Below are 12,007 nucleotides of genomic sequence, written 5' to 3' on the forward strand. Positions count from 1 at the left end.
CAACAATAAAAAATATCGAAATAAATGTGTAATTATCAACGTAAGATATCGATATTTCCCTTTTTAATGTTCTAGTGTTTTTAATCAAATTATCGATATTTCTATCAAATAATATCGGAATATTGTTGCTAATATCGTATATTAGGGATATTAAATATTGATATATAAAAAATTTAGATTTTTTTTTAAATGACAGGGAACGTTTAAAAAGAAATATTGATATTTTGTTTCTGAAATTAAATATCCAAATCGAGATTTGACTTTCTTATTAATAAAGATATGGAATTTTAGCAAAGATATATCGATATTTATCGAATTATCGATTTTTTGTTATAGATAATTAAAAATATTTTATATAAAATTTTAAAACGAAATTTCTACTTATTGTTTCTATGATATAATATTCATTCCGAAATTAAACATGCTCATGAACATCGATTTTGAAAGTTAGCAGAAACATTCCTATATTATTTTATCGAAATATCGATTGTTGTAATATCGATAAAGGTATTTAATTACAGAAGCATTGATATTTTATTTAAAACATTCCCTGTCTTTTTAAATAAAATATCGAGATTTTGATAAAATAATATATTGTTGCTAACCTTATAAGTCGATATTAATAAGAATGTAAAATATCGATATGGACATTTAACTTCACAAAGATCTTAAAAATTGTTGCTGCCAGAGATCACTTTTTCCAGATGACCTTTTTTTTTTTTTTTTTTAGAAACCGATATTCCGATATCATCGGGAGACAATATCGATATTCCGATATTATCAGTTCCTTATTATCGATATCAAAATATCGGATATCGGAGACCAAATATCGATATTCCGATATTATCGATATCCTATCCCTAGTTTGAAGACGAGAGACCTCTGGCAATTTATTACCAGTTTTTTTCAATTATTTTCGTGAGAAATTGCATTAATTTCTAAGGATTTTGCTGTGAGAGTCGCTAGGATTAGAATGCGATTGATATGAACAAGTTTCCTTACGTGACCGCTTTACGGCCGGTCGAAAGACTTCAAATTGTAAGAGGTAAGGATAGGTGGATTATGGAAAGGTTTCCAAAATCCGTCTATTTCAACCTTACAATCTAGAAGTCCATCTCTGGTTTTACTCCTATTTCTATTGTCGGCCCAAGAAATGAAAAAATGACCCCTCATTATGGTTGGAATAGATTGGTTACCTGTAGCCCTTCTCTCTCTCCTGAGTGTATTATTATGTACAGTTGTAAATTTCAATAGATATATATATACAAATTAATTTTAATGTCTTCTGTTTACAAGTCGACTTCCAGACTGAATTTTAATGATTTTAAATTTGACATTAAGAAAAAAAATTAATACTAATAGTCGAAAATTGAGAAACCTATAACAAATCTTCTATTGAGTCATACTTTTTAGTCACGAGTCGGTCTTGCGGTCGAATACGAAATTGCGTGCACCGAACTTGCGTGGGGCGGGATTTGCTGTAACAAGGTTTCATTTTTTAGCCTCGACTTGTTATCACACGCAGCCTCCGGTGAAATATACACAACCGCACTCCTGGGAAAACTGCAATTATGTTTTAGTCCAATTATTCGTTAGCTCCCGCAGTAAAAGACCGCGTGAATAACATTTCATTATTGTAATTAAGGCGGTAATCTGTGATCACATTGTAGCAATTACAAAGATGTTTTAAAATTACTTCAATAATAAGTTACCTATAACATCTAAACCCCTTCAAACATCATCGAAACAACTAATTTACTGTCAAATCACATTATAACTATAGAAATTAAAAGAAAAAAAGAAAGAAATTATAAATAATCAATAGAGAAACTGAAATTAATAGCACACTTTATTGACACAAATTAAGCCATAAATAAAGGTAATCTCTATACTAAATTAAAAACCACTTAATTCTGTTTATTTTCTTTAATATATGTATTACCTCAATAGCTGAACCGTATTTTATCTTTTTATACAATTATTACTTCGTTCAATGTATTTTTGAAAACGCTGTGGTAGTTTCTCTACGCCCCTTGTTAAACCAGTTTGAGGAAAAATTGGTATTTTCTTTCTTGCACTTGAAAAATTTTTATTTATTTTATTATTGAAAAATTAAACCCCATACTTCACCGTATCGGCGGAACTGAATCATATTCAACCATAAATAGGAAGAAAATTTTTTCTAAAAGCAATTCAGCTCCGAAGACGCGGTGAAAGCTGAACGTTTTCTAAGTTGTGTGCGAGGAGGGGGGGAGGTAACTGGTATCACAATGGGCGTAGGAACACTGTCATAGCGTCTTTGTAAATGAAAACAAAAGTAGAAAAAAAGGTTAATATCGAATCTTTAAAGTACTGTAAATATTAAGTAAATAAAAGGGATTTAGTAATAATTGGGGGAAAAAAATAATATTTTGGAATTACTGGAAAAATCGATTGATTTTGGTCTAATACCAGAAAGGCTTGATAAGGAACCTCTACCTCCAGGGTTCACTAAGCCTTACATTATTATGGAACATTATGTTTTCACAGAAATCCTTCTGTTTGTAAACTACTGCATACATGTCACACCCGACACTAATATAAATCGATATATCAAAAATACAAAAGAATTTTTACATTTAAAAACATACGATTAATCAAAGTAAATGTATATGAAATTATGGTGTACCAGTACTTATTACTACCCTAAATGTTCACATCATACTAATACTAAGTACTTGAAATTTCTCAAAAAGTTAATGAATTATAAATACGATGACACAGTGTGGATAGAAGTGGCCTTATGTTGTGGAAGTATCTAAGAAAAGGTGATGTTGTTAGGAGCGGAGGAGGATGAGGAGGAGAGGACGTAGCAGGGAGCGGGGGGAATGGAGGAGGAGGCCAGAGCCGCCTCGCCCTCCCCGGCCGCCCCTCCCGGTCTCGACCTCGTCATCGGGGACTGCATGGAGCGCCTCGGGACCAGGATCGCCCTCCTCGAATCCGAGCTTCGCTACGCCTGGCGCGCCCTCGACCTCCTCTCCCAGGAGTACATCAAGATGTGGGAGCGGCTCGAAAAACTGGAGCTCCTCCTCTGCGAGCAGCAGGGGGTCATCGCCCAGCTCATCGACTTCTATTCCGCCACCGACGTGCAAGGGATCGAAGCCAGCTCTTGCATGGATCTCGTTCCGTCTATCCCTGCTGACTCCCTCATCTCCGACCTCAAGCTTAAGATGAGCGTTGACAGCCTCCCTGATGAGGCTTTCTATAGGAGCCTTAACACCGCCTATAGGAACGACCTCGTCTCTCATCCCCCCGCTTCTGGTCCTTCACAACTCGGTATGATTTGGGAAGAACCAGAAGAGGAAAATGGACGAGCGGAAGTTCAACTTAGTAAAGTTGATCAGGCAGCTATCGAGAAGTTGAAAGAACTGGATCGACTGACAACTAAGCTGAAGAACGATTCAAGAAATCTCAAAGAGCTTCAAAATAGACTTTTGTGTGAATCACCTAAATTAAAAAACGACAACATACCTAAAATTGGCGATGAGGTGCCTAGTGATATAGATGAACAGATAAGTAGGATGTACGAAGAAAGTGGAATTGATAATTGGAGCTTTAGGGGATCACCGAGGGAACAAGAAGATTTAGAATTAGGGCTGAGTTCTAGGAACCAGTATGATATAGATACTACGGATGATGTCAATTTGTCTAGCGGCCTAGCTTATAATATAGACCATTCACCGAGCCATCACAGGCGGGTTGATGGGCCCCTCTACAGTCCTAGGGCGGAGTCTCCGAAGTACGACCTGGATCCTGCCTACTTCGCAGACCTTTCGCCAGAGAAAGTGAGGTCCCTGGAAGAAGGTTACGAGGCACCCCCTGAGGCAAGTAGTCCACCACCCCCGGCCCCTCAGGACCGGGTAAATGTCTTCCTTATGCCTAACGATGTCCAAGATGTCACCCCGAGGACCTCACCCAAGTCTCCCAGAACGTCTCCTAAACATATTAATAAGTGTTCGAAGATCGTTTCTGCCAAGTCGGATTCGGGTTTGTCTTCTATGAGTGGTTGGAGTTCCTTGGAAAAATCTCCTGGTTCTCCGAAAGCCGCTAATAAATCTTCCAACTCTGCCGAAACCCATAGTAGACTGACGAATCAGCCCAGATCCTACCCATCCATTAATGTCCAACCTTCCCATTACAACGACAATGAAGGTTTTAGTGATAATGGTGATTATAACGGTGTATTACCGGGCGGTCATAGGACGTCTTCTTTTACGACGGTCAGAACTCCCACTAGTACCAATCTGACTGATGGTGCTGTTTTCGTTCCTCCACCAGCACCAGAACCACAGACACCAAAGAGAAGGCACCACCAACACGAAGATTACTACTATCGTGAACAACAGCCTGCAATCTACTCGGTTGCAGGAAACCATGGGGAATCGTATTTCACCTCTGTCTATACAGGAAGGTCTAACACTTTGACAAGTTATCCCGACCTCATAGGCCATTATGCAAGTCAAGAGTATGCCCAACACCAGCAGAGGCAGTATGTTCCTCCCAGCCCCAGTCACAGCCATCGCTCTCTTCAAAGGGTACACTCCGCTGCTTCGGTGTCTTATTCCCAGCCCGAAGGCATCGCTAACATGGAAGGATATAGAGTGGCGATGTACAGAACAATGTTCCCTACAGGTAACATAACAGACGCTCTTACGTACTACCCGCCTGGAAATCAAGAAGATGACTTAAGTAGAGAATCTAGTGCCAGCACTATTAGATCCGCTATTGAAAGGATACCTCCCAAGAAACCACCACGAAGCGAGGAATGGGTGAGTAACGAAGAACCAAGAGTTGTGGAACCGAGGGACTGTTATTACGACCCAAATAGTGTAATAGTTTCGCAATCAGGGTATATATCGTTTTCAGCAGATATTAAAGATGCCGTTGAAGATAAAAAGAAGCACAAGAAACATGCAACTTTGAGGCACGCTATGAGCCAAGTCAGTAATTGGCTTCCCGATCTACATTTGCATAAACGGCACAGATCATACTCGCTACCTGCAGGAGTCCGCAAAGAGGACTTAGTCAAAACGAAAGAAGGAGCGAAAGCAACTCGAAAGAAAAAAAAACATCCTCTCGTATCCACAATGTCCGGAATTTTACAAAAGGCTAAAAGAAAAGGCCACCATGGTCATTCTCTTTCAGACCCAGAACAATCGGAACCGGAATGGGGTGGAAGAAGTTTAACTGAAGATAGTGAGGATAGTGTGTTTTCTGACGCTCAGGACAATATATATTCAATAATCCCTACGTCATCACCTCAGAAAAGTAATCCTGAGAACTCGCAACCGACGGTATCGAATAGTGTTTCTACTTACTCTGAGCAGGTCCCTGAAGTCCCTTTCACTGAACCTAGTGTAGTGGAAGAAGAAACACCGATCGTTACTTTGCAGCAATCACCAGAACCTCCGCCCGCAGAAAATGCGGATTCTACAGCTTTGTTCCAGACAATTGGTGAAGTAAAAAAGGCTTCTCAACCAAAGGAGGATGAAGTTAAGGAGGATGTAGCGGTAACTGTCCCAGTTGGCCAAGCTTCGCGAGAATTCGCCGTGTCGCGCGCTTTGGGGCGATACAGGCGACGGCAGTCTTCGCAAGAAGCGGGGGACGAGGTACTTGCCATTATTACGCAAGACGAGGAAGCTGAAGAGATGAGGAGAAACGAAATATTCGAAAGGATCAGCTCTGAAGAGATCCGGCACATGGAGGCAGCCCAGCAAGATAATAATCGTCAACCTCATCCTCGTCCCCCGGCTAGACATCAAACCAGTCTCGAGATCCCTTGGGGCGGGAGGATTTCAGCGGATTTAGACGAAGACAACAGAAGCACCCATTCATGCAGAAGTACGTCAAGAGTATCATCCAGGAGACAAAGTACCGAAGACAGCATTGACAGTGAGGATGAATGGTATTGTTACGAACTGAGGAAACTAGAGGCAATGGAGCATCAGCAGCAAATCAATGAACTTCCGTTTGATGAGTCTCCCCCGCGTGTAGTTACACCTCCACTCGATGAATCTGTAAGGATAAACATGACATCTTTAATGAAAGAGCTTCAAGAAAAAATAATGCCCAAAGCTGACATTGAAGAAGAACGAGAGATGCAAAAACAAATGTATCAGTATCAGCCTGATATAGTTAACGAACAAGAATATCGTCATGAACCACCACTCGAGACTGTTCATGAATATGAGGAGGATGAGAGAGAAGAGGAAGAACTCGAAGATGCTTCATCGGGAGAAACTTCTGGTCCTGACAGTCCTCACCCCAGCATCGACGAGTTAGAAGCGGAAGAGCAAATGATGGAAGAGGAGGAGGAGAGAAGGCGAATGGCTGAAAACGACGAAGGGGACGACATGATCGAAATGGAAGGCGGTCCTGGTACTCCATCTCTACCGAGGTTCAAGTTCGATCCCTGCCCGCGAGAGGAGGCCGGCGCCAAAGAGCAGGGCCCATTAGGTAGCAAGTGGAAGCTCCTCAAGGCTCTTAAGGAGAGGAAGGCGGAAGAGAAAGAAGTCGCTGCCAACAAGGAAGCTCAAGCTGCTCTAGTAGAAAAGACGGTGAGGCAATATTTAGTTATTTTCGAATTTTATTATATATTTGATATATTGCTTTTGTAGATGTTCATATTAAATTTTACGCAAAATAATTAATGATAATGTAATTATTAGAAATTGGTATTCATATATACCACCACATACTTGGTCCAAAGAGATCAACTTGCATTATCTTTAAACAAATAACAGTAAAGGTTGGTGTGGTAATAAATATGTTCTATATCTCTATGTGTGTGATTGGTCTGGGAGCTCAGGTTGCTCATAACTGTGAATACATCAAAACCTGATGGTCGTTTGCTGGGTTTTTATTTTTTTTTTTTTTTTTAGCCAGCTTCAAGGTACAGCACCTTGTGTAAAAAGTAAGGGGGCCTATTTTTCAACTCAAATTACATTTTTGCTCTCTGATGACATTTTCATGAATAGAACACTTGGCCATTGTCATTGATGAATGAGTTGGAGAAAAGAATGTGGGGTCAGATAGTTTCCATGTTTTGTTAGAAATTGATTTTATTGTGAATATGCTGAAATCATGTATACGTATTTTACATCAATCATTTAACTACACCCTAGACTTATAAATAACGACAAACGAATATTTTGTAGGTACCTTTACAATAAATTAATTCTTAACAAGAAATGAAAAGTGACTTACGCCACTTTCATTCTCACAGGCTCATATAATATCTAGTAGTCCCAGAAAACTATATTTGGCGACATCGGCATGTGTCATATTGGCAATTATAGTCCTAAAAAAAAAAATTAGAGTAAGTTAATACAGATAATGGACATAAGGAGAATGGTTGGCCGGATGCTTGGGCCTAGCTGGATACATTTTTTTTCTTTAAGAGACTTCCAAGAACCATTAAAGTGTATTATGTATTCATCCCCCTCAGCACGAAACTCCAGTTGGTCCTTAAACCCGCAATAACTAGAGGACAAAGTAGGTAGGGGTGGTGAAGAAAATGAAGAAAGTTGAGAAGTTGCCAAAAGAAGTACAATGCCAGTAAACTCTTCCATCAGCCCCTGAGACAAAAGGAGTTTTAAAATGATGGAGCAAGTTGCTACGCGTTTCCAACCTCGTCATGAGATTGATGTATCGTCCTTATTCTACAAATTGATCTATAATTCTCCTTTTAGCCGATTACTATAGATGATTACCCAAATGGAGGAAAGATATCTGCTAAAAACAATTAATTTAACAAATGTTATTTATTGCCAATCGCAATAGGGAGAGGTCTCGAAACCCCAGCAGCAGTGCTAGTGTTGACGGTATAATTAATATTACGACATTCGAATTTTATTACATATTTGATATATTGCTTCATCGCATTGATATTACGACTTTCTTTAGATAGAATTGTGTTCATGACTGAATTGCTAATTGCAACTTTAGGTTAAGGGCCTTTTTTCCAGTCGAGGGTCTATCCTCTTAGCGAAATTCTTAGAGCTGAAAGATTCTCTTTGTTCTTTATCCCTACGCTTTCCAAGATGTTCGTCCTGTCAGAGGGCTGATTAGAGTCACCTGATGGTCTTCACCCGGTCCATTGATCATGTGCAAAAACTGTAGACTCTGCTTCAGAATAGCAGATAGTGGCGTACTACAAGGAGAAGTCTCCTCGTCGTCACCACTTCAAAAATTTTGAAATTCGAGAATAGTCTATTATCTAAAACGATATCTTACATATTTTTTTGTTATTATTTTAGTTTTCTTTATTGTGTACGAGTATATGTGATATAAATGAATACTTTCAGCCCTAATACATATTTGCAATGAATGCAGGTGGATATATTTAAAAATATATCCTATGATTCCCACTATATTCTTTATAACAGAAGGACTTTGAATTTATAGTATTATGTATATCATGAACATGACTAGTTTATGTACCTACACTTCTACCTACACTATTCAATTCTAGAAAATCGTAATTACAAGTCCAAACAAGCGTAAACTGTTGGTTCTCCTCTATATCCTCTCTCTCTATCCTGAATGAGGATATAGAAGTAAAGCGAATTATGTTGCGGGATCGATGAAGCCTTACTTACGAGAAGCCTTAGAGGATGCCCATTGACAACATTAGAAGCCAAAGAACACTTCCTTCAACAGAGGCATACATCAACATTATCGGATTCCTCGCCGTTTTAGGCCGATATCGATTAGTAAAGGATCGTAATCGGGGGAGAGGGGAGGTTAGGATCAGGGTGTCAAATGAAGGGCTAATTATTTAGCGAGAAGGGAGGTCTGTTTCGGCTCTAATTTGACCATTGTGTAGCGTACCTTTGAACCTACTCTGTTGGGATTGCCCTTTGTGATGGCTTATGCTTACTATTGTTTCAGTACAGAGGAGACGAGATTAGATATTTAAGGCATTTCAAAACTCTATTATTTATCTTTGTACCTTACCTTAAGGTAATTTATTTTTCAAAAATTATTTATTTACCTATGTTCGTAATTAATTCAAACAGTTGAAAACAGGTATTCCTTAATTTCTGGGATGTTCTATTTTTATTGCGTCTGTCTTATTTGCCTTTTGTAGAGATTTGTGTTAAACACTTATAATTTTAAATTTTCAGAAAATATTATTTTTTTTAATTGTATAAGTCATTAAAATTTCATCTCAGACACCTTATTTAAAATTTGTTTTGTAAGACTCCAGAAATAAATTAAGAAGAAACGCCTTTATTTTGAAAACTTGACATTTAACTTTCTGTTTTTTTTTTTTACAACTAAGGATCATACTGGACAGAAAGTATTGTACATTTTATACCCTTCAACATGGTTTGCGCACTGAGTCCTATTTCTAAAGGATTTTCCTAACGCTATGAAATGCCAGAATTTGCTTGATTTGGGTGTTTTTAATTATTTTCAATATTCTTCTATAAACTAAAAAAAAAAATGTTTACGTGCGTAAACAACTGAGTTTATCCGAAAGCTCTGTATAATGAAAACTAGGCTGAAACACTGAAAGCAAAATATTTCTGAATACCTGTTTTCAAATCAGAAAATTTAGTACAAATATATATCTCATTTTCAACTTAAGGTGTTTGATTCAATTTGAATTGATCTGTAACAAAAGTCTCTATAAAATTTGTAAGTAACTAAACAAATAAAGTTTCGTCAGCTCTGTTATTTTGAAGGCAGAAAATACTATATCCTGAGATGTCATGAATTGCTGTGCTGTATCTAATTGTTCATTCTTATTTTAGACTGCTGATGTGAAATGTACTATCTTATGTCAATATTTGTATGATATTGCCATATCCTTTTGAATATTCCATGAACTGCCTAAACGTTTATTGGTTAGTTACCTACATTTTTTTTTCTGTTTTGTTTTTTAAGGCTACAGAGTTTCTGTTTGTAATCTTCTACTTAACGCTTATACATGGATACTTCTCATTCCTTTGCTGATATTTTTTATTTAAAAAAAAAAAAAGAATACCTGAAATCATCGAATACTGCCCAAAACTGTCATTGGGATGTTCCCAAATTACAATTTTTTTACAGCTCACTCGCATATTAATCAGACAACTCATTTACATTTTTTTTTAACTTTAATGATATTATAGCTCTGATTTGTCCTCAAAATTGTTTGGATCTGACTGGCTATAAAATTAAATAAATACCTAATTAGTAATTTTTCACTCAAATAAGTTTTACCGATTTTTTGATCATTTTGGCTAAGTAAATGATTTGCAATGCATTCCATTACTTAGTCAACCAATGGGTAGTTTCTTCACACGCCTCCGTCATATTTTATTTATCAGTAAGTACATTTACTGACTGTAGTTTTTTAAACCATTTTAATAATTTAAATATGTATACATTTTAATTTCTTGACAGATTTTTCAAGGTTTGATTATTGTTGTATTGAAAATATTTATTTAGTGGTATTTGTATTTATTTAATCTAGTACATGCAACAATGAAGATTTAGTTTATATTTTAGTTCACTAATACCTTCTGAATTAATTATTACGTTTTTCTTTCGATTTATGTGTTATTCATTGCTATAAAATATATTTATAAATACACAATTTACGACTTGGTGGTGAATTTTCTACTAAGAGGCCGTCAATACAGAATCGTGTCTAGGTGTAATAAGTTCTTTTGACTGTGGCAACTGTTGCTTAAGCACGTGCCTAGAAATTATGCACGGATTCGTGTCTGTGATATATTTTCTGGCAAGGATAAAGTATAAAGAATTTATATTTGTATTGTTTGAAAAACATTACCTGATAACATTTCATCACGATATCTTACATTTTGAGTAAGTTACATTTTTTAATAAATAGGAACAGATAACTTAAAACAGATTACTTAATCCTATGAAGGAGCTAAAACAGCATCTTATTATAAATTCCTAATAGGAGAAAAATTTACCACTTGTTCACGTTTGGTTTTCATGACTTCATATCTGTAGAAGACATTTGCAGTAACATTAAAATAAGTCTTAAATTAATGAGTGAAAACGATAGTTTTATAAATAAAATCCAATGGTGAGAAAAAAAGAAATATAAGAATATATGAAACTTTATTACCTTTTCTAGACATTTATTTTAGGGGATTAATTTATTTAAAAAATCTGTATTATAATGTTATTTAACTATGTTTATTGAACACTTGTTTGTGGTAATTTTTTACTAAAATGAAACGCAATAAAAAAAAATTTTATATTTTTCAAAGTGCTATTAAGTAAATTTTAGTAAGAAAAAATTAGTAAAAATAAATTTATTTATCATGGCACTTTTTATAATAATTCACAGCACATTACTAATAACGATAAATGTTCACCTTGATAATCTGCAAGTTTGGTGATCGTATATTGTTTATATAATATAATTTTCCTTACATGTTGACGAGTATATTCCATTTGAGTTAATGAAACTCATTAACAAAACTTAACATTCAAGTTCAAAAATCAGGAAAGACAAATTTTTTCATTGATTCTCAAGTTGTGATGAAATGTGTATCTTTAGTTAAGTAGGCGCCCCAGGCACACCATACCGCAGAACAAGCTTTCTGTCTAACAACTAACACCGAACTGACTTGGGTACACATGGGTACAAGAACTCTTTTCAATCAATGTATCTCTGTTAACCTTACAAAACCCATTGATTTTGACATTCATTACATTTTGAAATTGAAAAAAAAAAATTTTTTTTCCATGAAGTCTGCATTTGTTTTCATTTACTGCCGTCAAATGTTTCTAGTACCACATATCTTTACCAACTAATTTCATATTAATTGTAAAAATATATTTTATATGTTTTCATCATTAGAAATACCATTCAGTTTTAAACTTTTTTTTATCTTCTTTTTTTTTTTTTTGATAGATTTATTTATTGATAGATATTACAATCTGCCACACAGTTGTGGGCAATAGGTAATAGTGATGAATGATCTCATACATACTA

At 36.2% G+C, this 12,007-nt stretch overlaps 1 protein-coding gene across 4 annotated transcripts in view; it reads left to right on the forward strand.

Moving 5' to 3' along the window:
* Nucleotides 1–2,820: 2,820 nt before the first annotated feature.
* Nucleotides 2,821–12,007, forward strand: part of unc-13 — a gene marked incomplete at its 5' end in the record, with an annotated part of 80,857 nt that continues 71,670 nt past the window's right edge. For all 4 annotated transcript variants that reach the window (XM_014429626.3, XM_014429629.3, XM_014429627.3 and 1 more), the window contains 1 exon segment: nt 2,821–6,596. In XM_014429626.3, the coding sequence (XP_014285112.1) occupies nt 2,868–6,596 (3,729 nt within the window).

The sequence above is a fragment of the Halyomorpha halys genome, unplaced genomic scaffold (assembly GCF_000696795.3).
Source record: "Halyomorpha halys isolate HHAL.00 unplaced genomic scaffold, Hhal_1.1 Scaffold813.1, whole genome shotgun sequence".
NCBI classification, from domain to species: Eukaryota; Metazoa; Arthropoda; class Insecta; order Hemiptera; family Pentatomidae; genus Halyomorpha; species Halyomorpha halys.